We start from the raw sequence: 26,577 nt of genomic DNA on the forward strand, positions 1-26,577 counted from the left end.
TATTTAAGGTGACTCATATATATCCGCTATATTTTGTCCAAGAAAGGTTGCGGATCTCGTTTCACTCAACCAGAAAATAATGTTTGACTTCACTGTGGGCTGTTCCCTGTGTAGCTTTTATGGTATCTTATTCCCTCTATCTTAAATCACGCACGATCTACCATATAATTTATTTGCATTCCGGCTAAATTTTTTCGCCACTTTCTTTATTTCTAAGCGCGAATAACGTTTTTCAGTACATTTGCCAGCGACAAGAGAACATACAACAAATTAATCACTGCGCTTTATCGCTGAGACCGCTCCGTCTCAGATAGGCATTCGCGTAAAAATGCAAGAATGAAACGGTAACGACGACCAACTGAAAAATTCCAAGCACCACGTGGAACCTGGGGTAGCCGCAGTCGACAAAAACTGGAATCATGCCGTGGACGAACATGATGGCGAATTGTAGCAGTTGGAGCTGCGTCAAGTGGCGCTTCCACCAGAGGTACGGGCGAAAAGCGGGACCCAGAAGAGACAGGAAGTAGTACGAGTGCATGACGACGTGAACGAAACAGTTGATGCAAATTCCTAAGGCAGGCTGTCCATCTGCACCGTAGGCGAGAGCATACCAGCCGCCGAAAAGCACTGCGACGTGATGGAAAACGTGAAGGAAGGACACGTGCGAGTTTTTCTTTCGAAGCACAAAGAAGATGGTGTCCAGGAGGTCGGCCATTCTCACCCAGCGGCTCCACCAGCAAAGCTCCAGGTACTCCATCGTGACCTTGTCTCTAGCCTCGAAGTCGATTCCCTGGCAGACGATGTTGTAGCCACCTCCCAGGTAGGACCTAGATAAGAAGGTGATGGCGAAGTAGGCATTGGCGACGACCAAAAACAGGTTATGAAGGAGGATGAACGGCTTGAGGCCTTCGTACGGCTGGCGTCCTTTCATGAACCTGGGTCCTGCTATCTTGACTAGGTACACATAGCCGGCGACTAGTGTGACCAGGAAAGTCTTGCTACCGACCAGCATCCACCCCTTGGTGCGGGGGTCACGCTGCGGGAGGATGTCATAGAGGTCCCTGCCGAAGTCGGAAGAAGACATGCTCGACTGCGCTTGTTCTTTCTCGAGCGGGAATGCGCTTGTGAATGCGCTGTATAAAGCATTCGAGCTGCGATGCGATCCAGCTGCGACGTCGCTTTCACTTTTGTTAATGATAAAACTGAAATACTAGGGCAAAAATAACGGAAGTGGACGGTCGTCGTCCGCTGGCTTTGTTGAAATCAAACGTTACATGTGTATACCTTTCCGGTTGGGCAAACGCTATTGAAGCTTTCAACCACCTGCCGACGTCGAGCGTCATTATATTTCTTGCATACGTACATCATAAGCTCCGACCATCTGCACAACCAAAAAGGGAAACTGAGCTGAAATTACACCGAAACGATATTACACGTATAATCATTTTTTTTTAATCGTCACACTTCTCTAGACCTTCTCCACCCATCTTGTAACCTCCTTTTTGCCGGCACTTTTTGCGCCAACCGCAATGATCAAACACCAGAGATGACACACCTGCTTCTGCGAAGTCATTCATTCACCGGTCAAAGACGCGTTCCGGCACTGTGGTCAAATGTATTACGAGACAGGAAACACTGAGTGATAACCCTTTCAATTGAGGAATATTATGCAACCACAAGGGACACTCGTTTGGTGTCTCTTAAAATGGGGAATGAAGGAGTATGTAAGGAAACCGTTTACTGCATGCTACTCCCTCTCTTTTCTCATCCTCTACGCAGAAACAAAATCAAAACCTTTAGTTGTGACTTTTCACTACGCGAAACCGCAAGTTCAAGAAGTTGGTGCACGAGCGGAAAGCTCATCTAAAAGAAGGAGTAAAACCTCGTCAGCTCAACGGTTCGTGTAACACAGCTTCAGTCATTTTAGGAATACATAACGCATCCGCTGCACATTGAAACATTTGTTTCCATTGATGAAGATTGCAGCAAGGAAAGCAGATGTTCAAGGCATAAAAACTAGGCCGTATACTTTGTGTGGATTCCTGTAGTCTTCCTTCCATGATGACTGTGATAACGGCCGCGGGTCGAAACGCTTGGCTTCCTTCGCCGTGAGCTCCGACCTGTTCGTGAAGGGTGAGAGAAGGGCCTCTCTCGGAGGGCCCTCGTCTCACCCTTCTCCCGAGAGGACCTCTTTCCATTCCCCCGCTCGGATGCGGATCACTGTTGACAGGCTAGGAGGTTTTCCCTCTTGTTTTCCCGCTTTCGGGAGAAAGACTCGTCCGGTGACCGCGAAAGAGATAGGGCGTGTCTCAGCGACTTCTTTGATACAGAAGGAGCCGGACGTCAGTTTGCGTTCACGACTGAGGAGGGCATTTAGCGTGCACGTGAACACATTATTTCGGATAGGCGAATGTATGGTTTGACAAATAGTTTTCCAATCAGTCAAGTCTGTACCTATGCAATGATTCATGAGAGGCTTGGTCTGGAAACGTTAACATTAAAATAATTTCTCGACTCAGAGTGCAGATTATTTTATTCAATCACTCTCGTACTAAGAATGACCTAAGATGCTGAGGTCGAGTGCTCTGGAAAGATGCTGGAAAGATGCATGGAAGACGCATAGTTAGTCGCCCATCGAGATTCGTCGTCTTGCAGGGATGTGGAGATAAAGGGGGGTTGGTTGTAGGAATTAGGATGTAGTGATGGGGATGCAGTATTATACATATAAGTCAATGATGTGGTGGAAACGACAAGTTGTATACCCCCTCCCCCCCCCTGCCCCCACCGGTCGAAATCCCTACCCGAGCGTGCGTTCCTCTAAAGGGTTGTGACTTCGCCCAGCCGAGGCTCCACCGAGGCCCCAGCAGACAAGGCCCCGTCAACAGCAGAACATCACCGCCTCTTTCACTACTGATAATTCTAGGAACACAGATGGACTGAGCGATGTCAGAGCCTGGATGCGTGATTTGTTTTCTCTAGAAATTAGATTAGGACCCTAAGTATTCTAGTCATTTTCGTCCGGGAGCCCATCGGGAAGAGTAGAGCGTAGGAATGTCCTTGGGACACGTGAAGCGACCTTAATGTGTTAGTGAACGTAGGTCGTTTTGTACATCGCACGTGGAAGTCCCAGATGATGTGTTGCCTATCTTCGGTCGAGTCGCATGAATTGCAATTGTGGAGATTTAAGTTTTCCGATGAGATGGAACGGCTTATTAGTAGACGCGCAGTTAGCTCGTAACCGGTATAGAAGGACTTGTTATTTTTTGAATAGTTTGTTCGTGAAATTAGAAGGGAGATTGGTGCTGCGTTAAATTTGAAATATTGGTGTATGCTTCTTATTGCTGTTGAAATTAGCGATATTGCTGCGTTGTATGAATGGACAGAAATAATGAGGTCGGAATCCAAGTGGTGCTTCTGTGGCCAGCGAATCTGCTCTTCCATTTGAGGTATACCCAAATACGATGGAGTCCATTGGAATTGCATAGTCGTTTCCTCGTCTGCAGGAGATATTTTCCGCAGTGCAATTGACTTGGCTAGTGGACTGCCTTTATCGAAATAGATGAGTTGTTGTAAGGCACAACGAAAGCCTGTGAAGGTGCTGATTTTGGGCGATTTCTCATGTCACAATGTCGTCAGGCACGTAGCCACGGGGGGAGGGGGGCATGGGCCCCCCCCCCCCCCCCCAATATTTTTCATTTTGCTGGGACCTCTTCTCCCCCCTCCCCCGAATCAAAATCCTGGCTACGTGTCTGCAATGTGTGCAAGATGGCTAGCCAAATGGCAGTAAGCTCTGCAGTAGTAGAGTTGAGGGAGATGTCAATGTGTCCTTCTTTGTGAAGTCTAATGCTTGACATCACATAGGCTACCGTCCACGAGCTGTCTTTAATGCATCTTCGGTATAAATATGTTTCATGCCGACGTAAGGATTTTTAACCGTTTCGTGGGCGGGGCTTAGCGTCACTACTTCGGCAATGCTTTCAGAGCGCAGCTCTTAGGGGCCCGTTTCCGGCTTGAGCGGCGTCGGCGTCGGCGTCGGCGTAACCGCGAGGTCACGTGACCCCCCCCCCCCTGAGATCACGTGACCCCCGAGTTCGTGTGACCCCCGAGGTCACGTGACGTAAACGGCTTTCATATTTTTTTTGGCGTTTTGGAAGGTTAGTTTTATTACGTCAGACCTGAAGCTCGCATTCCTCTTGATAAAAAGGAAGCGTGGCCGGTACATCTGGTGGGTAGCCGATTGTTTGGCAGCATACATTTTCGGCTCTTCAGTCTGAGTATGCTGTCGTGCCAGAAGGTTTTGAAATAGTAGATTCGAAGACAAAGCTTTCAATAGACGATAGGTACGTCTTGTGGGATTTGCTAGCTACCAACAGTGGTATCGACAGAGTATCCACAGGGTTATCTCAACAGCGGCGGCGATCTCAAAGGAAACGTCAAAACTAGTAGCGCGGTACCCACATCTCCGCGGCAATATAGACGACATTAGGTCTAAATTACCGCGGGTCGGTTCGATAAATTACTTCGGTCGGTGCCGATGATCGACCACCTTGTCTATATTGCCACCGTGCAGCCGATGCTGGAAACACTGCTAGTGTGGATACCGCCGCACGTTGTCTGCTCTCAGCGCATGTTGAAACATGAATGCTCGCGACAATGAAGGCTTGTTTTCGGGTAAACTGCACTATTTACGTTGTCAATGCTTGTTGTTTTCGAAAAGATTGTATCGTTCCACGAGAGTGGAAACGCGCGAAGGCAAGGTATGCCAAGCCGGATGCTTATATTGTCACGAATGACAAGTGATGAGTCTATAATAACGGAAGAAACTAAACCTTTAATGGGGCGGACTGTGCCCAAAAATAAAAAGGAAACAGAAGAAAGCAGAGCGTCGCCGGCGTCGAAGCCGGCGTGACAGCAGAGTCGAACGCTGGGGCGAAAAACTGGCTCCGGCTTGCCACGCGGAGCCCCTTTTGTACACGCGTGGGCTTCTGGAACAATCGTCGTAGAATGTTCGGCGTGTCGAACATTCTAACCTCGAATCAGCAACACGGTTCTCAAATTTACTAGAACATTCCGTTAGAGTCAACAAAAATGCGTCTTCGCGGCCAGGAATCGAACCCTTTCTGCGCGAAAGGAGCGCGCTGTCTGCTTGGCCACCTGCGCGCGCGGCAATATAATGTTGCCCCTGTGGTTGTTGTTTTGATGTGGTTATTTGTTTCAGTTCCAGTGCCATTGCATACTATTATGGAGTACATTTCCGACGGAAAGCGGTGCCTTGTCGAAGGCGAACAACTTGTGAATGGGCACATTATTGAGTGCAGCGTTGTGGCCCCAACGACCACGTCAACGAGCATACAGGTGCGGAGTTAAGTACTACAGTCGTGGGCTCTCGGCAAGGATTCCCACATTGTCGATCTGAAACTCACGAACGGCACCATTATTGATGAACTTTCGTTCACTTGCCCTGCCGAATAACTATTGCTTGTGACTCCAACGGCCGGATACGTCTTTGAGGGAATCGCACGATTCGTCCTCCCGATCGGTTTAAACGCTACATACGTCCCAATCCGATCCCAATTATTCGCAAATTAGTCATAGGAACCCATTTGCGGCCGCTAGCTCTCGCGGATTCTAGACTTGAATTCCGACCTCAAAACAAGAGAGGTATTCGCGAGCCCTTATTTTTCGCTAATTTTGTAATTCTCAAAAATATGAGGCTCGCGAAGGGTTTTGCAGTGGGCGGTGCAGTCACTTCGGAAAAAGAATGGCTCGAGCTTCGTACGTGACATCCATGCCCTTTAGTGAGCTCTTAACCTCAGATGTAATCATGCGGTTTTCATGTAGCGTGATTTGCCCTTGAAAATCCGTTTTTCCAGCGGAATAGCACGAAACCTTCGTCACGCGGAGGGTAAGCAAACTTCATGAAGTATAAACAATTGATTAGGCTCAATAGTCCTTGTTGCTCCTTCGGTAGATTGACAAGTTACCATGGGCACTATTTATCGCGTAATTCTGTCCGACCTTGAAGAAAATTGATCAGGTGCGTCCGACGGAAACACAGGCACTGAGCGAGCCACTTCCGCTGCAATCGATGCCTCCTTTATTGTGACATAATGTAGGAGGGAGGGGTTCGTATGAGTGACAATTCTACAATGTTTCAAAAGTAGGGTTGTCACGGAGTAATAAGTTTGTGGCATTCCCATCCTCTCCAAAAACCCCGCAGCGGGGGAACCCACACTAAAGACGATCACACTACCCAGCAGCGAGCATCAACGCGCACGCTTTATTGTTGTTGTTTTGTTACAGCCTTTTTACATGCGTGCTGTTTTGTCGTTGTGCTGTTTTGACGCCGTGCTGTTTTGGAACGTGCTCTTCCGTCGCCGTGCCCTTTTGACGTCGTGCTGTTTTGACGCGTGCTATTTTGACGCGTGCTGTTTTGTCGCCGTGCTGTTTTGACGCTGTGCTGTTTTGACGAGTGCTGTTTTGTCGCGTTCCCGTTTTCGTTTTTTCATCTGTATTTGCGATAAGCTTGGAGTCCCAGATGATACGAATTTTTCTGCTTTTTCTAATACGTACACAAGGAAAACTTGGTTTTAAAGTACTGAGAAATTCATCATAGTCGTCATTTGCGTCATTACTGTTCAATACAATTTCCCAAGTTGTTTGGGCAATTTTATCACGGAAGATGGTCAGGTATGTTTCTGTTATTTTCTGTATTAGGTATGCAGGCTGCAATATTTTATTTTTTTGCGTGCCCCTTCGTACAGATAAATATTGGTAGATGGTCACTTAGGTCACAAACGAACACCCCTGCCTTTACTTGGTTCGAGCTTATATTTGTTAAAAAAAGATCAATTAGAGATGAAGAGTGCTCAGTCACTCTTGTGAGTAGCATAATGAAATTCTGCAAATTATGCGTCATTAGTAAAAGGTCTAGTTTAGATCTGGTTGAATCACTTTTTAGCATATTAATATTCATATCCCCGCCGCAGATGAAATTGAAACGATTTTCGTAATGAAGTCCAAAATTGGTTCTATGCAATCCAAGAATGTAGTTACAGTACCACTGGGAGGGCGGTAACAAACGGCAATTACCGTGTTTTGTATTTGAATTGAAAGAAGTTCACAATCGCTCGTACTTACAGTAAAGTCCGACAATATTTCGCAGTTATATTCTTTTTTGATCAAAATGCATACTCCACAGCCGTGACTACTAGGGCGGTCTAAATAAAAGGTATTATACGATGGGAGACGAGATACATTTGTCTTATCAGCTGACCATGTCTCGGTTAGGGGCAATAATGCCGCGAGCGCAGCTGACCAAGGAGGCAGCGCGCTCGTGGATGGATTTTGCCTCCAGCGCTCGCCCGAGACGGACGCAGGATGACGAGCTCCGTTGGAGCGGCAGCAACGGCCGATACGGGCCGCGGTATATCTGTTTCTGAAGATCCAACTGATTACAAGATTATTTTGCCTCACCTGCCCACCGGATACACCGTGACTAATGCAGTTTTCCTGCACTGCGACGTACGCAACCTCGCGTACCGAATTCAAGATAGGAGCTGGAACGATTGGATGTCCTTCAAGAATTGGCGTCGGCAGGCGCCCATCAAATGAATCACTTTTGGATGCTACGTCTGCACTCACTCGCCGCAAAGCAGCGTTTGGTGGAAGCGAAAGAACAGCAAATCAAAGGGGGGCGTTGCCTCGTGCTTGATCCTGCCAACGCGGAGGTCAAGGCTAAACTGCATTGGGTGCCCTACGACGTCTTCAACTGCCAAGTACGTAAAGAACTCGAGCGCTTTGCTAAAGTGTCTGACATCAGCAGGGACCACTTCCGCGAAAGGGGTTTGAGAACGTCTAAACGAATACGCGGAGTGTGCGAATGACGCTCAAAGAAGGAGTCACTGTGGACGGCTTCCCGCATGAGATTCGTGTCGACGGCTGCAAGGTCCTCGTCCTTATACCTGGTAGGGCCCCCCTATGCCTTAGGTGTTCACGCAAAGGACACATCGGAAGTAACTGGCGCGTTCCCCGATGTAAGGAGTGCCAGCAGTTCGGCCACGAAGCCAGCGATTGCACCCGTACTTACGCGTCAATCGCTCAACAGCGGAAAGACGAAGAGTCGACCGAATTTCTGATGGCCGAAGTGGAGGCAGAGGCTGCGACGGGAGGTGCCGGGCCTCCGCTCCCAAGCACCAATTGCGGCGGCGGTGACGCCTTTATTGGGAACCAGGACAACTTTGGGGAGAGCTCTCAGCCAAGTCAGCCAGAGAAAGCGAAACAGGCGACCGGTAACAAGGAACGAGAGGTTCATTTGTCTTCCAAACCACTGCACGTGGGTGAGAAATTCGGGATGAACGCTGTGAAAGATAAGGGTACCCTAGACAGTGAGACTGAAGTGGCAGAACCCATGAACATCGACGTCAACCAGACCGGGAGCGACAACGGGACCAGACACTACACAAGGCCTCACCCGGTGACACGGTTAATGGCGAACCACCGTGGCAAGTGCAGGGACCCAAAAAAAGCCGTGTCGTGAATCGGGACCAAGCCTCGAGACCTTCGGGACGACCGCAAACGTAAAGACTCGTAGTGTGTGGCATTCATTGAACCGCGCCTTTTCGGGGTGATAGGCAGCTTTAAAAAAGGAGATCTATGGTGAGTTTGAGAACATTCTCCCTTTAATACAACATCACGCTCGAACCTATCGCGCCTATTCGATGTGCCACCTTAAATGTCAGGGGGTTTAACTCCCGAAAAAAACAGTATCAACTCCAACGAATACTCAGTGACGAAACTATAGACATTCTAGCCCTTCAGGAAACTAAAATTTAGGTAGTGAAGAGACTCAATATGCCTTAAAACCTTTTTTGAGCAGGTATGAAATATGTGTCAGTAAAGCCAACGAAGTGTCGGCAGGGTCTTTTTTTTTTCCCGCGAAATCTATTGGCCTGACAGATTTAAGGCTGCGGTCCCACGGCAGCCATCTTGAACAAGGCGTTAGTTCAACCAATAGATGGCGACACGTACCCGTGGGGTGGCCGAAACATTGGTTAACAGTGGGATGGCTCGAGCACCATCACGTTCCCCTCGTGGCCTTGCTCGCGCCGCTGCCAGCTGTGCTCAGCTATGCTCAGCTAGCTCAAGTAGCGTGGCCCATCAAACGGATGTATCCGAGAATGTCAGGCTGGGTAAAAATTGTTCTTTGATATAGGAAGATGCGGTTCGGCGGTTGTAACGGGCTTCCGCAATAAATCTTACCAAGAAGGAATCAAATGTTGATTGACGTGTCAATATTCTATCAATGAAAATTTCTTCTGCAGGAATGCACGCTCAGTAGACTCAATCTTCCAAGACACCGTGGAAGCGGACGTCTAGTGAACGGCTTCGCGATTTACGGTACTTACCTCACCATTTTAATGGCGACTAAAATAACGTCATGATATATTGTGTTTCATGGGATTTGGAAGATGTTGTAAAGGTTGTTACATTACAGGGGGTGTTCCCAGAAAACAAACGCCGTTGCAATATGTTCGGAAGTACCGACACACATAATGTTGTAAGTACAGCTTAGGAGGAATATGATGAAAACCATCAGAAGAAATAGGGAGGCGTTTATTTGCAATGATGACGCTATGAATGGATGGCGTTTAGCGACGGCAAGTTATGAGCGTTCGGGAATTTATAAATTCACGTGATTGCTAACTATGGACATGCGTTTTTGTCGGGAGATGGTGTTGCGGTGATGACCTGATATCGGACGACTCGTGGCAGACGAACTAGCAAGTTTCGTCTCAGCGAATGGTAAGTGTCCAGTGTCAAGCACAACACGTGGCTACCGACGTTGTCGACGTTTCGAACGCTTACCGCTTTCGACAAAAGTCCGGGCACCTAGGCTTACGTTCTGGAACACTCGAAGTCTTCCTTGAGTCCAACGCCATCATGAACAGTAACTGAAAACGATCCACTATTCAATCGGTGGGTGGCGAAAGGTATCCGCATCTGCAGAGTCATGGGCGATGCGTACTCTAAGTGGCTGGAAGTTTACACGATGCCTGCCACGACGTCCAAACATGTCATTGACGTTCTACGCTCTCTTTTACCTATTTTTGCCCTACCGAAAATACTTTTCTCTGATAACGCGCCAAATCTTGCTTCAAACAAAATAAACAAGTTTTTTAAGAAAAAAACCGGCATCAGGCATCACATTAGTGCACCATACCATCCTGCAACTAACGGGCATGCAGAACAGATGGTGTGCGAAACAAAAAAAAAAGCCCTTTCGAAGATTACGGAAGAAGCAGTTCAGTGAAGAATCGCCAGATTGTTGTTCCAGCAGCTCGCGACGGTCTCCTCTTACACGGTAAAAACACCCGCCGAAGAAATATTCGGTGGACGAAGAGCCACACCCCTCGATCTCATGATACTATGGCTTACAAACGAAGATCGAGAGATTCCCAGATCGGGAGTAATCGCAGTTTATTCGGTCGGACAACTCGTCTACGTAAGGGATTTCAGCGGAAGTCGGGCCTTCCATGTAAAACTTGAGTAGAAAAGGCTCTATGTTGGTTGACCAGAAGGTGTCATCTCTCTGTAACGTTGGATATCAGCGTCCTTGAGTGTAAATATAACTAAATCACAAAACTCTCTTTGTGTATTGTGTAACTGCCCTTGTATTTGATAGTAGAAGCCATGGTGGGTGATTTGGACCTTTCACACCAGGCTCCTTTTTATTATTTTTCGCCTCATACTCCTTTGCGGTTTAAGTATGCTTCAAGAATCTTTTGTAACGGGGACACTTTACGTCAATGAGGCCATTTGTTCCAAGTAATCAATCAGGGAATGCTGCTAGAAATCCGTCCCTCTTATTAACGAATAAGCCGCACTTCTGCACAGTGCAATTTTCCTGTTCCACGTACAGTTGTAAAGTAGCATCCTCATTGATTCTACCATATTTTGTGTCGGGAGAAGAAAGTCTGGGTACACGATACTTGAAACAAGTATGGCACTGTACGTTGTGGTTCGACACTCACTAATGTCGTCGTCCTTATATAGCCTCATCATTTAATCATTACCTCGTCACCTCATATTGCTCTTCATCAACAGCAAGTACAATAGGCTACGGCCATATTACAATCCAAGAATGAAAAAATTGAGTCGTTGAGTCCTTCAACAAGTTTATTATTTATATAATGTTATTACGTTACATTACCTCGAGACGATCGACGTCCATCGTCGATCTGCAAATACTTATACCTGTATATAAATTAGACGCACAAGGGGGAGGGGGGGGGGGGGGGGGGGGGGTCGGCGGCCGAGTGCATGGTCTAGCGCACACCAGCTCGGAGCACTTGGAGCGAAAGCTCGCGCTGCAGAAGCCACGCGGCCCCTGCCCGTTTCGATCTGGAAGAGCATCCTACCGGCGTGTGGTCGTGTATCACTACTGCGTGGTGCACGTTAAAGACACCAGGGTTGCGGTTGTACCGCACTGGCTAAAGTGCTTATCTACAGCTGAGAGTCAGACGCCCACTGAGGCGGACTAACTTCCGGCTGTATAAACATACACACAACAATTTGCAATTAGACGCATAATAACAAAGAGCACAGCGTGCCGCCTCTTTTCTTTGGATGCCTTTTTCTTTAAACCAGCGCAAGCTCGCGCGTTCTCTCTTTTGAGACGGTTAGAACGGTCGCACATAAAACCCGCGTTTCTCCTACCTGGCCGCTTCCTCCTCTTGTGCAGAGCAGGCGCAACAGCCGATCGTCATGATTCAAAAGTGCGACATCCTCAGCATTAGATTCGGTGTTAGGAAGCTCATGTAATGTTGCTTCGCTTTGTCGCACACTGTTTAAAGTGGAAGACGGAAAAGCGTTTCTTGTGATTTCAGATAAAGCTTCAAATAACTGGCAACCATGATTTTAAGCCACAATATGGCCAAGTGTCGCTACTCTGACGCGTAGCTTATTTAATGACACTATTCATGCTCTTGTTCAAAAGGCTTCTAATACCTGGAGGGGCCAAGACGTAAGCCCCGTGGATTCCACAAGCCACTACCTTTTGACACCTGCCTCTTCCTCATTGTTCCCGCTTGTGCCAGTAAATTAGCTACGGTTCAGAGTAACGACACTTGGCCATATTGTGGCTTAAAATCATGGTTGCCAGTTACCTGAAGCTTTATTTAAAATCACAGGAAATGCTTTTCCGTCCCCCAGAAATGTTAAAACTACCCGCGACAGAGCGTTGCAATTTTGCGTCAGCTTCCTAGCACCGCATCTAATGCTGAGGAAGTCGTGCTTTTGGATCATGACGATCGGCAGTTGCGTTTGCACTGAACAGGACCGAAAATGGCGGCGCCCAAAACAATTTTGGGGAACGGAGTGCCGATACTTTAAAGCTCATTCAGTGACTCTAGGCATGAAGTGAACTCGGGTGTATTATTTTCCTCTTCGTCTTTATTGTTTTTTGATTTCAATCATATCGAATAATTAACACATTATATCACGCTACGCGTGTGTAATTATTTGTCTTAGATTTATTAACCTGACCCAGTACTTAAACCATTCATTTATCGATAATAATTCTTCCAATATATTTTTTAAATGTGAAGGCAAAAAGACACGGCGATTGATGATGATACAGACGCCAACGCCGCCCTCGGAAATTTTTTGAACACTAGAAATCAGCACTTTGTCTGCCATCCGCCAGGTAGCGCAACAAAACACCCAGACAGTTTTTAATTGTTTTTAAAATTAGCTAAGCTCTACACCTATTATGAAACCAACGGAAGATCATTGTGAAAATTTAATACATCGCAATGTATGTCTATTCTAAACAATAAATGTTATTAGATGCCAATAAATCTGTTTGATGTCCAAAAAGATATGCGTCAAAAACAAGTAAGTTTGAAGGGCTCCTGGAGCGTTATGACTTTGAAAATGAAAAAAAGCCATCGTCCACCTCTTGGGCAACCATTGTGGCTCTAAATGTTATAAAATATTTTATCATAGTTTAAATATTTCCTCAGCGGCATTTGAACTACGATGACTCAAAGCACAAAAAAGTGCTACGTTTGATATAAAATATCTAAACAAAAAATTTTGACACAACATTAAATTTTTTTCTGCATATTACCAATCATAAGCACTACATCTGTAGCTAATTTTATTGCCCTAGCGCTTGTCAATAAAAACATATTTGTGCTGAAAAATGTCAATTTTAGGGCAATATTTGGAGGGATGAAAAAAACAAAGTAGTGCAAATACCAAAAAAGTGTATCATTACATTTTGCTCCGACATCATCTTAACAAAACTGCTATATTGGAACCGTGCTATCTTTAATGGATCGTTCATAAAACATGAACTAGCGGAGCAAGTGAGGGTCCGCGCCATCATATTCGCAACGCTACAAACGCGCATGAACAGTAAAATCCAACACATACATAATATCAAATGAAAGAGGATTGCATTACCTTTCGAATGACATAAATCCCACAAAACAGTATTTACAAGGAGATGAGTAATGACCTGCCAAAAAGTACCTAAACTGCCACATCCAGTGGGACCGTGGCCTTAAAAACCACAACAGATCTCGAAGGAAGAGTTGTTCTTTGTGATCTTAGGGTTCAAAATCAACTCTGGCGTGTGCTGTGCATTTATGCTCCTAACGCAATTAACGAGGGGGAAGCTTTCTTTCGCCAATTAGAAGGTTACTTAAAATGTGATAGGTATATTGTGTTACTAGGAGACTTTAACTGCGTGTGTGACCCAGAAGATAGGTCTTCAGCAACTTCACAAAACGACAGAAGCGCTCAATTTTTGAAATCTATGTTAGATGAATGTGAGCTGGAGGACGTCCCAAAAATGCAAGGTTTGCGAAGCGGTTTGAGAGTTACTCACTTTCAGCTATCATCACACGCCCGGTTAGACAGGATTTATGTTTCTACAGAAGTTAGCACATGCACCATAGGATATTCTGTCAAAACGATCTTTTTCAGCGATCACTGCCTCGTAGCTGTGATTGTCGGAAGAAGTGCAAAGGCGACACGTAAGTTTAACTGGAATCTATGGAAATTTAATGTAACGCTGTTAAAAGACGAAGTGTTTACAGATGGTGTTAAAAACATTCTAAAGAAAGTGACTGAGGATTGTAGTATAAGTTATATGGAGAAATGGGAGTTTTTTAAACAGGAAGTTAAAGAATTAGCCATAGAACGGTCGACTATTTTGAACAACAGTGCGAAAAAATGATTCAGCAGCGCTGGCTAGAACTCCTCAAGGTCGAGAGTGATAAGCCAGGGGGGACGGCTTCTGAGATAAAACAAGTGAAAGCCAAACTTCGGGCGTTTCAAGATAAAAAGTATCGTGGAGCGGTAGTGCGGGCAAGGGCCGAGAAGTTTCTCCATGGGGAACAGCCCATGAAACGTGCGCTGGCTGATGAACGAAAGTTTGCGCTTGCTAAGGAGATTTCTGCTGTGGAACAAAATGGCGCTATCATAAATGACAGAGATGGCATTGAAAGGGCGTTTATGACGTACTATAGCCAGCTGTTCGGAGGCAAAGATATGCCTAAGGACATGACCGCCATCAAAGAACTGCTCTAGATAACATCAGAGCTATCGCAAAGTGTGAAAGAGTGGATGGAAGAAATAACCACTTTGACGGAGATAGAAAGAGCCATCGAAGGCCTTGCCACTCACAAAACGCCTGGTCCTGACGGTCTCTGCGGAGAGTTTTATCAGCACTTCCGCGCCCAAATTTGCCCTTTTTATTAAGAAGTTATACTTAAAGGGGCACTGACACCCCAAAGGTCGTATTTATTTTTATTGTCTAAAACGATGCAAGTTGTAGTCATAGACACGCAAAAAAAACCGCATCGCGAAAAAAAATTTTCCCGCGCGCGCGCGCGCCTTTTTATTTTTGGCGTTTGATTTTCCCGCCTCTCGCCTCCTCGCTTCTTTTGATCGGTGACGTCAAAAATCAGGAAATTTAGAAGCTTTGTAGGCGACATCTCTATAACATTTAATTACGGCAATCTTAAAACATGTTTTTTAACGCAATTGCGAACGCACTACGGCCCTTCTTTTTGAAATACCAAAAATCGGGAGTTCGTTGTGGTGCCGTCTCCTGGATTTGTATCCTCCAACGGAAAACAGGCGACACCGCTCAAAACCGGTCCGCCGCAACGCCGGCGCTAGCCGGCGCTCGCTCCTATCCTCCTCGCTTTGGGTCGCCATGGCAACAGCAGGGAGTGGTGACAGGAAAGTGGACTCTCAGGTCTCCTCAATTTTTGACGTCAAGGCACCGGCGCCGATCGCGCGGGAACTTCGAATTCGGCATTTGGAAATTGTTTTTTTACTTCACGAATACTGAATTCCCAAATCTCAAATTTTGAGGGTAATGTCCCGGCATCGTTTTCAATCGTTTCGGATAATAAAAAAAAATATGATTTTGATGTGTCAGTGCCCCTTTAAAGCTTACGAGCTCAAGGCATTACCACCATCCTTCTTACAATCGCATACAGTATTGATACCTAAATCTAATGACGTGCTTCAAAGGTAGAAGGTGACGGGGTACCGACCAATAGCATTAAGCAACGTTAATTATATTTCCAAGAATTTTATCACGACGAATCCAGCATGTAGTGTGAGATTTGGTAAAGGACCACCAGACATGTGGAATCAAAGGTAGGGCAATTTAGGCCAACATTCATGTAGCAGGAACCATTCTTGAAACCGCAAATGATGGAGGTAGTCAGGTGGCAATGATACAAATTGACCTGGAAAAGGCGTTTGACAGAGTAAGGCATGGAGTACTGTGGGACATGTTGGCTAAAGCTAATGTCGGGAAAATCATCTGTGAAGGGGTTAAAATGGCATGCGCGGGGTGTACTACGCGGCTCGTTACAAATAATTCGTTGTCTGAAAAGATAAATGTATGTTCCTCCGTACGACAGGGATACCCTCTGTCACCCTTATTATTTAGTCCCTACCTTGAGCCTTTTTGTTTAAGTGTCATAAAAAGTGAACATGTAAGGGGGTTATAAATGGACAGCATGGAACTGAAAGTTTTAGCGTATGCTGACGATATTGCCGTATTTTGTAGGGACAAAAAGAGTGTTAGTAAGGTGCTAGAATAGTGTAGGTATTTTTGTGATGCGACAGGTGCAAAGATTAATATGCACAAGTGTCTTGGCGTCTGGCAAAGCGAGGGGGCAACAACGCCGAATTTGTTTGAGGGTATTCAATGGAGTTGAGCACCAAAGAAGTACCTTGGGGCACCACTAGAGCACCTGAAAAAGAGCGCGAAATATTGGAAGGACGTCACGGATGACTTAAAAGAACGAACGAGCAAATGGGGAGGTGGCGATATGTCTATTTTCACCAAAGTGACGGTCTGCAATATATTTGTGACTGCTAGGGTGTGGTACGTGCTACAGGTGCTGCACTGCGCTCGAAGTAGCATCCAAAAGATGCATAGAGTTTTCGCTCTGTTCATATGGAAATTTGCAAGTGAACCCATGCGACGGGACAATCTGTTTTTAAGGCTCTCCAAGGGGGACTCGGGTTGCTACACTTGTTCATCCGACAAGTGGTTTCACGCTTTTTGTATCTACGAGATCCAAAACATCCGCTGTTGCAGGTAATGTTTCAGACAAGGCTCACGAGCCATATTCCAACCTTCCTTGTGAGCTCGTCCATCGGTCCCCCTGCAAGAATGGTTGGGTTTGTAAAAGAGGTTGTTGATGCTTTTAGATTTATGAGTTCCAGGTTTTCTCTTAATTATCTGGCTCCGGTTAGTCGAAGAAAACTGTACCGTGATTTGATTGATAACGTCTTTCCAGTACCAGTGTATCGTGTGATGTATGGCAATGGGCCAGGCCAGGATGTCTTAACCCGGGTGAGGAAAATGGCAATGCCTCCAGCAGCAAAGTCTTTCTTTTTTCGCTTGCGCACTGGTACTCTGCCAGTGAAACTGGCTCGGAGAAAGAGGTATTATAGTTCCCGGTGGTATAAACTGCCCTCTTTGTAAAGAACCTGAAACGATTGAGCACTCTTTTCTGTACTGCTGGGATGCCATTTTCCTTTGGAATGTGTTGAAACGAACTTTAAAAAAGGATTTGTGTGTAAAGTCGTATTCAATACGCTTCTTTCCTGTTCCACAATACGCGAACAACTTACATTAGGCGAAAACCCCGCTTATACGCAGTCAGCGGGACCTTCGCAGCGATTTAGGCTTCGACGGCCCGCGGGTGAGCCCTGTTTCTTCCCGGTCGGCGGGCCCCCCCCCCCCCCCCCCCCCCCCCCCCTTTGATGACTTGCAGCTGCGAGCCAGACGCTCTGGCGGCGGAGGGGGCCCGCTGAAGAGGAGCCGGGGGGAAGTGGGGAGACAGGTTTCGGGACGGGACGGCTTAGGCGAGTGTCTGTGTGTGTGGGGGGAGATGAGTGCGTGGTCCACTCGAACGAAAGAACTCGAATGAACAAGATCGCGGCGACGCCAACCTGAACAATGACTGTATATACGTGTATTTTTGTAATCCAGTTATGTAATATAGTTGTTTTGTTTATTTCTGAATTCTTTTAATCAGTGTAGAACCGCGCGCAGCTTCTGCCACAGAAACTATGGTGCCGAAACCCGGGAAAGAACATCGAACGAGGTGAGCGGCTTTGATCTTTGTGACCGCCTCACTGGAACGCTGTGAAAGAGCTGGGTGCGTGTTCGTGAACGGCAAACGATGGAGCGGCTTAAAGGAAAACGTGGAGTCAAACGGGAGCAAACCATAAGGCTCATCAGCGAGGCGTCGGCGGGACTGGAGACAGCGGATCTGGCCACGGTGACTGCCTGGCGAGAACGAATCAACGCATGCAATCAGACGCTTCGGTCTCTAAATGCCGAGATCGAGGACCAAGTGCCACTAGAGGATCTCGTCGCGGAATACACGACTGTATCCGAATACGACGACGACGCCACCCGAGTTCTAGCGGTGCTAGGCTGCAAGATCGCATCGCTACGACAAAAGGAACTGCGAACGCCGACGCCCTTGAACGAGACCACATCGGCGACAGCTTCAGTACCTCCTTCCAACAGGACAAGCGGAGTGAAGCTCCCGAAGTTGCGACTCCTGACCTTTGACGGGGATATCAGCGGTTGGCAGAGCTTTTGGGAACAGTTCAGTGGTGCTGTTCACAGCAACGACAGCATCACACGATCGGAAAAGTTCCACTACCTTCGCACACTCGTCACCGGACCAGCTGCTGCCGCAATCGCGGGACTTCAGGCCACGGAGGCCTGCTACGACGATGCTATCCACATCCTGACGCAGCGGTTCGGCGACAGACGAAGAATTGAGCAAGACCACTTGGCGAAGCTCCGATCTCTGCCGCCGGTGGCGTCCGCGAAGGACACAAGGGGACTTAGGAGGATCTACGACCATGTACAGACCAACATCCGAGGGCTAAGAGGTCTCGGCGTGGGATCGTGGACTTACTGCACAATGATGTCGGACATTCTTCTCAGGGCCCTGCCGAAAGAGATTGTGCTGGACTACCACAGGTGGCAGTCGGGCAACACCGCCTACAGGGCGTCCGGGACGTCGGAGAGAGAACCAACGTCGCCGAATTCAACAGGACAAGACGCCGGCCACTCGATCGACTCGCTGTCCTCTGCACGGATCTGTCCCTCGCCGTTGCAATCCGCCGATGCCGAAGGTGAGCTCGCCGAGATTCTTGGGTTTCTTCGTGTCGAGGTCGAGAGCAGAGAGAGAGCCGGTGTCGTGGCCGAGCGGTATGACCCACCGCGGAAGACTGGGATCGATGGATCAGGAATGCCAGCTGCGGCTCTGTTACGCACAGGCATCACTGGCCAGTGCTTCTTTTGCGGCTCAACCAAGCATTCGGCGGAATTATGCACTTGCGATCTCAAACTCGATCAAAAGAAAAGAAAGCTGACAGAGGGCTCCCGGTGCTTCCGATGCACGCTGGGGGGGGGGGGCACCGAGCAAGAGAGTGTCGGCGGAAAGTGTCATGCGCGGGATGTTCCGGTCGGCATGCTACATCAATGTGTGACCCCGACTGGAATCCCGCGCTGAGAAAACCGGATCGAGATGCCCCGCTGACTAGCGTCCAAAGTGCTGTCGCCGATCTATTGGATTCCGAGGTCCTGCTCCAGACTTTCCGGGCCTGGGCTGTAGAGGGGGAACAACGCGGCTACGGGCGGGCCATCGTCGACGGAGGCAGCCAACGCACTTTTATCCGAGAAGATGTTTCGCGCAAGCTCGGCCTCAAGGTTCTTGGAGAAACCAGCCTCCGACTGAATACGTTCGGCCACTGCTCGACACGACCACAACGGCGACGACTGGTCGAGGTACGACTGCGCAGTCAGTACGGCCAAGAAGAATGCGTTGTCGAGGCTGTCGAGTTACTCTTCATTTGCAAGGATGTCGTTCGGGTACCCGCCGACCACGTGTTTGTTCGCCGAGTGGAGGAAGACGGACGCCGCATTGCGGATGCGCTCCTGTTTCCTGGGGTTCCGGCGGAGGAAGGCATATCTCTGCTAGTCGGACCCGATCAGCTGTGGAGGGTCACCGGAGACCAAGTGCTGCGGTGCGAAGAAAATCAAAAACTGGTCGCCATCAGCACCATTTTTGGGTGGACCTTTCAGGGCCCCGCGTCTCACCACAGCTCTCTCAGCGGCAACGCCAGCAGCATGGTATGCGTTTTGAGGGTCGGACCCGCGGAGAAGGAGAACGTCGGAGACGTGCTGCGGGGTTTTTGGGAGCTGGAGAGCATCGGCATCGCTGATCGGCCATGCAGCAAGACAGAGGAGCACAACGAGGTACTGACCGAGTTCAACGAGACAATCAAGAAAGTTGATGGACGGTACGAGGTAGGCTTGCCATGGAAAGCCAGCACCGGAAACCTGAAAGACAACCGTACGCTGGCGTTGAAACGTCTCGGGGGTTTGACGAAAAGACTTTCACGGAATGAGTCCCTCTCGATTGAGTATGACAACGCCATCGGCAGCTACATAACAGCAGGACACGCTGAGAGGGTTCCAGCGAACTCTCCAGACGCCGAGTCGTCACGCTCCCGGACCTACTATATGCCGCACCAACCAGTCATTCGGAACGAATCGGAGACAACGAAACTACGGGTCGTCTTCGATGCTTCTTCACATCTACCTGGAGCTGCGTCACTTAACGAACACCTGGACAAGGGACCGAATTTGAACGCCGACCTCGTCGGGATCTTGGTGCGCTTTCGTATGCACCCGATCGCTGTGACGGCAGACATAGAAAAGGCATTTTTACAGATCGGTGTCCGACCACAAGATAGAGACGCACTCCGCTTCCTATGGGTTCAGAGAGATCCGATGACAGAGAGTTCAGAATCACGCGTCGAGGAATGGAGAATGACTAGAGTGCCGTTTGGGACTTCCGCCAGCCCTTTTCTGTTGACCGCCACGCTTGTGCATCACCTGAACGGCGTAAATGGAGACCTCAAATCAACTGCAGAGCTGCTTCGAAGGTCGTTTTACGTCGACGACTTGCTGGTTGGGGCCTCAACGATCGAAGAAGCAGCGCTACTACAGGACCAAGCCAGTCGGATATTAGCAGATGCAGGGATGAAACTACGAAAATGGTCAACCAACGCTACAGAGCTGCAATATTCGTTTGACGGGGGTTCGACTACATCCGCCTTTTCGGAGCCGAAGGGAGTGCTTGGGCTGTTATGGCGACGGGACACGGACACGCTGGCTGTTCCAGTGGAGAGGGTGCTCAACTTCGTTACGTGCAGCGGAAGGACGAAGCGCTATGTGCTCCGTGCGGCTGCTAGAGTTTTCGACCCGTTGGGACTCCTGGCACCATTCGTGATACGAGTGAAGGTTTTGTTCCAGCGAATCTGGGAATGCGGGCTCGGCTGGGACGACGATTTGACCGACGAGCTGCTAGTGCAATGGCGACGATGGAGTGCCGAACTCCCGCAGATTCAGACGGTGCTGATTCGTCGCTGCGTCATGAAGGAGCCAAGAGAGGTTGTGAGTTCTCTACAACTACACATCTTCTGTGACGCGAGCCCGGTGGCGTACGGCACCTGTGCCTATCTGAGAGTGGAAGGAAAAGAAGGGAAGGTCGAGGTAAACTTGGTGTTCTCAAAATCCCGTGTGGCGCCTATAAAGCGACTGACACTCCCTCGACTCGAGCTGATGGCGGCGGTGATCGGAAGACGAATAGGCCAGTACCTCGGGGAGGTCATGAATATTCAAGAGGTGTTCTACTGGACAGACAGCATGATCACGCTCCACTGGATCCGAGGGTCGGCGGCAAAATGGAAACCATTCGTGGCAAACCGAGTGATCGAGATACAGGCTGGAGAGGGGCCTTCCACATGGAAACACTGCCCTGGGCTGGAAAATCCCGCGGATTTGATGACGCGGGGAATCAGCGCGGAAGACCTTCAAACAAGTGAACTATGGTGGAGGGGTCCAACGTGGCTTGTCAGGGCTCAAGAGGCGTGGCCAACCTTCACCATCTCCGAGGACGTTCCGGGTTCCCTAATTGAAGAGGAAGGGAAGCGGGAATATCATGCGTTGCAGACTACGACCGAGACAACTGCACCGCTGTTGGAACTGGAGCGTTACGGCACACTGGAACGAGTCCTCAGGATTAAGGCATGGATCATGCGGTTTGTCAAGAACTACAGAGAGCAACGCGATCAGCGGAAAGGACCACTGACGGCTGAAGAACTGGGACGAGCAGAGACTTGGTGGATCGCAAGAACGCAACAAGAGGCTTATCCACAAGAACTGACAGCGCTAATCAAGGATAAGAAACTGGAAAGCCGATTTAGTCTCGTCTCCCTCACCCCGTTCATCGACCCCGATCGGCTTTTGCGCGTCGGGGGACGACTTCAGCAGCTGAACGAGACCGTCGAAGTCAGGCACCCGCTCCTGCTCTCACCCGAACACCATTTCACAGAGCTGCTGGTGCGAGACTGTCATCAGCGAACACTGCACGGCAGGCTTCAAGATACTTTAAACCAACTCCGTGAGCGCTACTGGGTACCGCGGGTGCGACAGCTGACCAAAAAGATCATAAATCGGTGCAACGCTTGTCGACTCGGTCGACTGAAACCGGCTACTGCTCCGACTGCACCGTTGCCGCAGGATCGCGTGAATCAAGCGGACCCTTTTGAGGTGGTCGGCATCGACTTCGCTGGTCCGCTAATGGTGAAGACTGCTAATTCTGACGAGAAGTCGTACATCGCGCTTTTCACCTGTGCGGTAACTCGAGCCGTGCATCTGGAGCTAGTCTCTAGCCTCTCGACAGAGGCCTTCATCATGGCTTTCCAGCGCTTCACTGCCCGAAGAGGACTGCCCGGTGTCATCTATTCGGACAATGCTCTTACGTTTAAAAGAGTCTCGAAGGACCTGTCCGGTATTTGGCCGATCTTGAGGAGTGATCGATTTCAAGATCATTGTTCACAAAACCGAATCAAATGGAAATTCATTGCCGAAAGAGCAGCGTGGTGGGGCGGCTTCTGGGAACGAATGGTTCAAACCGTCAAGCGAAGCCTGCGCATCATTCTCGGAAAAAATCGGTTCGGCTTTGAAGAATTGACCACTATTTTGCACGAGGTGGAGGCCGTCGTGAACTTCCGACCACTGGCAACAATCCACGACGACCTGCCAGACCAACCTATCTTGACTCCGGCGCACTTCCTGTCGGGCAGGCGGCCGACTACCTTGCCGTCAAAAAGCCTGGACAGAATAGGAGAGTCAACAAAGGGTGAACTCTCCAGACGTTGGCGGCATCGTCAAAAAGTAATGGACAGTTTTTGGAGAAGGTGGAAAAAAGAGTATCTGCTGCAATTACGCTCAGCGCACCAATCGACAGAGACGCAGATCAGCAGCCTGAAAGACGGAGATGTGGTCTTGGTGCATGAGGAAAAGGCACCGCGAATACAGTGGAGAGTGGGGCGAATCGAGGGTGTGAAAAGGGGACGGGACGGTCATGTGCGCTCGTGTTTGGTGCGCCTTCCCAACGGAACGATCCTTAGACGTCCAGTGCAACTGCTGTACCCGCTGGAACTCGCCACGTGAAAAGTGACAGGCCCTCCTCGTTCCGCGGGGCGGGAGTGTGTTCCACAATACGCGAACAACTTACATTAGGCGAAAACCCCGCTTATAGGCAGCCAGCGGGACCTTCGCAGCGATTTAGGCTTCGACGGCCCGCGGGTGAGCCCTGTTTCTTCCCGGTCGGCGGGCCCCCCCTTTGATGACTTGCAGCTGCGAGCCAGACGCTCTGGCGGCGGAGGGCGGCCCGCTGAAGAGGAGCCGGGGGGAAGTGGGGAGACAGGTTTCGGGACGGGACGGCTTAGGCGAGTGTCTGTGTGTGTGGGGGGAGATGAGTGCGTGGTCCAGTCGAACGAAGGAACTCGAATGAACAAGATCGCGGCGACGCCAACCTGAACAATGAGTGTATATACGTGTATTTTTGTAATCCAGTTATGTAATATAGTTGTTTTGTTTATTTCTGAATTCTTTTAATCAGTGTAGAACCGCGCGCAGCTTCTGCCACACCTGTCGAGCCGCAGGGTTGTGTTTCGTACGACATGATTATGGTTATTGCACTTTTTAGTCTGTGGAAGTCCCGTATGTCCGTCAGACATGCTGAACAGCCCCCAAAATCCGCGCACCTGTTTCTCATCGACTTGATTGCTAAAATTAAAGTGTGTATGAGTACACACTCTTAATTCCTTGCCTGAATGGGCAAATAATTTGGAAAGCCTTGTGAAAATGAAAGAATTTTAAGTGTGCAACTGCCCGAAAGTGCCGGGCGGTTTGCCTTTTAATATATGCTTGTAAATACGCGCTAAATAAAAAAAAAAAAAAAAAAAAGCGCGCTTGTGGTTTAACGGCTATCGCGCGTGCGTTCCACGCAGAAGGCCACGGTGCGATTCCTGGCCGCGGGGACGCATTTTTGTTGACTCTAGCATAATGTTCTGGTAAATTCGAATATCGTGTTGCTGGTTTGAAGTCAGAATGTTCTACACCCGGACCTTCTAGGCCGATTATTCCAGAAGCCCATACGTGTACATAAGGGCTCCGCGTGGCGATCTACAGTCAGTCTCGCCCCAGCGCTCGATCCTGCAGTTTTGCCGACATCGACGTCCGCGACGCAGCTGCCGTTTTTATCTGTTCCCTTTTTTGTTTTGGGCGCAAGTTCGCCCCATTAAACGTTTAGTTTCTTCAGTTACCATCGCCTCATCAATTGTCATTCGCGACATTTTGGTGGAGTTGCAGGGTACGCATGTCCGTTCAGCGCACCCCTACGAGGGCCCGCAGTGCAAGTACGACCCCAAGCCCCCGAGGGCCCAACGAAGAGAGGACCGAGACCCGATCAAGTCAACGCAACCTAGGCCTACCCCCGGAACTTGGACCACTGCCGGACAGGACAAAGAAACTACCGAAGCCGACGATGAACACCACGTCGCAGCCAGACGGAAAGCCCACCGACGTCCATTGTCTACGTGCAGGCCCCACCAAGGACACCGCGGAATTTCAGTGGCAATCTTCATGAAGAGGTGGAAGACTGGTTTGGCCAGTACGAACGCGTCGCACGGTTCAACGGATGGGGTCCTGCGCGGAGCCTGCGAAATGTCTACGTCGCTCTGGGAGGCACTGCACGCACCTGGTTCGAGAACCACAAAGCATCAATTTCGTCGTGGCAAGACCAGCAAGACTTCCAGGCGGAGCTACGGCGCACTTTTGTTAGCCAGCCGCAGTGTTGCCAGATGGTCCCACCAAAAAACCGCCAAATGACTGGGAGGTATAGCCCGAATATAGCCAAAGCCATAAAAAAAATATAGCCTAAAATAGCCAAGTCTAAAACAATGAATTTTAAGCCTTATATTGACAATTTCTCACGCTCATACAATGCATGTTACAATCTCTGTTTCAACCCTCAGATGCACCACCTTTTGTGTACATTATGTTACTTGTGAATTTTTAAGAAAAGCTTCGGTAGGATGAATCATAGAGTTATTACAATAAACGCTATAGCTGGCGCTAGTGTGCTGTTGCATTTTGAAGCAGACAGCAAGCAGTCAGAAATTTACTTCCGGTAATGCATTCCTATGGAAAAAAGCGAGTGCATTTTCTCTCTGCGCTCGATTATAAGAGCGAATATCACGAATAATCTGCACGTACTAGGCACATTTTAACGTTTCTCAGTCACGCAGACGAAATAATTGGTCAGTTACAGTATTTTTATTTGAAATTCGTGGTATGAAAAACGGTGTCAAAACCGCTTCGTACGTGTATTTATGTGCACTTTCGGACACTGTTAGCGCGAACACGGCGTCGACGCTTTCCAGCATGGGGGATATACGTGCCAAACAATCGAAGGACATCTGGAAAACCAAGGCAGACGGCAAGAACTACGCAATAACACTGGATAAGGAACTCCTTGCGTACGCAGATGATCAAAATAAATTGAAAGCCACGTAATGTAGTCAGATTTCCAATAAATAAGTACTGCTTTATTCTCTCTGCTCATGAATATGTGCGAAGATGCTTGTTCTGGGTTCAAATCATCACCCGCACGCTCCAAGTCTTTGCAAATAGGGTGAGCCAAAGAGCAGGTGCCCGATAAAAACTGCCCGACATAGAAAATAATAAAAAGACACCTTTCGTAGCTCACGTGTTTTATTTTTTGTGTCTCGAATGTTTCTTTAACCGGTCGTAAAGGTGCACACGACGGCATTTTCATTCAATGACTGGACGGGCATATTAGCAATATATAAGCATGACCAAAATGCTAGCAATCCTTGAACACAGTCTACATTCCTTTCGATTGTTAGTTTGCTTAGAATCGTCGCTTGTTTTCAAATATCTTCCTTGAAACACAGGTTTGGACCTGAAATAGAGCGAAGTTTGACACCGTTCAGAGGTAAAGAAAATGCTGTAACTAAAGCAATTACACTTTCACAATACCAATAAAGATGCATACTATCCGGTACAACCGAAATGACAAAAGTTATTCATGTTATTTTCCGGCGAAAAGACATAATTCAAACGCGTTTTCCCATAGGAATACACAGAGAGGCTGGAAATGTAGACTGCCTGCTGTCTGCTTAAATTTGCAACCGGAAGTCCTGTAGACACTAGCGCCAGCTGAGCCTCTAGCGTTTACTGTAATAACTCTATGGGATGAATATCCGTACAAAACTGGGGCCCTTCCTTCGTAGGTTTTCAGAAGTACAAAACACACAAAGTCAGCTTTGCGAAGCCCGGGAAATATGATCATACAATAAAAGAACAAAATACAGAAGCAGAACAGTCGTAACACTGGCTGTTTCAAACCAGAAGCCCAATATCTCAGGTCCTTACTAATATCTTCCCGGTATCTTTTTCTTTGTGAAGAATATTTCTATCACCCATTCATGTTCACGCTATTTCTGGTTGTGGTGTCGTTTCTTGGGGTGAGCAACGAATGGAATGTAGTCAATTGTTTAGCGGTGAAACTGCGGACTTCTCATTTTTACAAACCTGGGTGCCTAAGAATTCTCACAATGGGC

General features: G+C 48.4%; 1 protein-coding gene across 1 annotated transcript; it reads right to left on the reverse strand.

Annotated features, from left to right (window-relative positions):
* Positions 1 to 274: 274 nt before the first annotated feature.
* On the reverse strand, positions 275 to 8,987 carry LOC115314672 (elongation of very long chain fatty acids protein AAEL008004). Its single transcript, XM_042292806.1, is given in 2 exon segments — positions 275 to 1,036; positions 8,952 to 8,987. Coding segments are annotated over 2 exon segments (798 nt in total).
* Between the last annotated feature and the right edge of the window lie 17,590 nt (positions 8,988 to 26,577).

This window comes from Ixodes scapularis, unplaced genomic scaffold (assembly GCF_016920785.2).
Source record: "Ixodes scapularis isolate PalLabHiFi unplaced genomic scaffold, ASM1692078v2 PGA_scaffold3__209_contigs__length_174095766, whole genome shotgun sequence".
NCBI lineage: Eukaryota > Metazoa > Arthropoda > Arachnida > Ixodida > Ixodidae > Ixodes > Ixodes scapularis.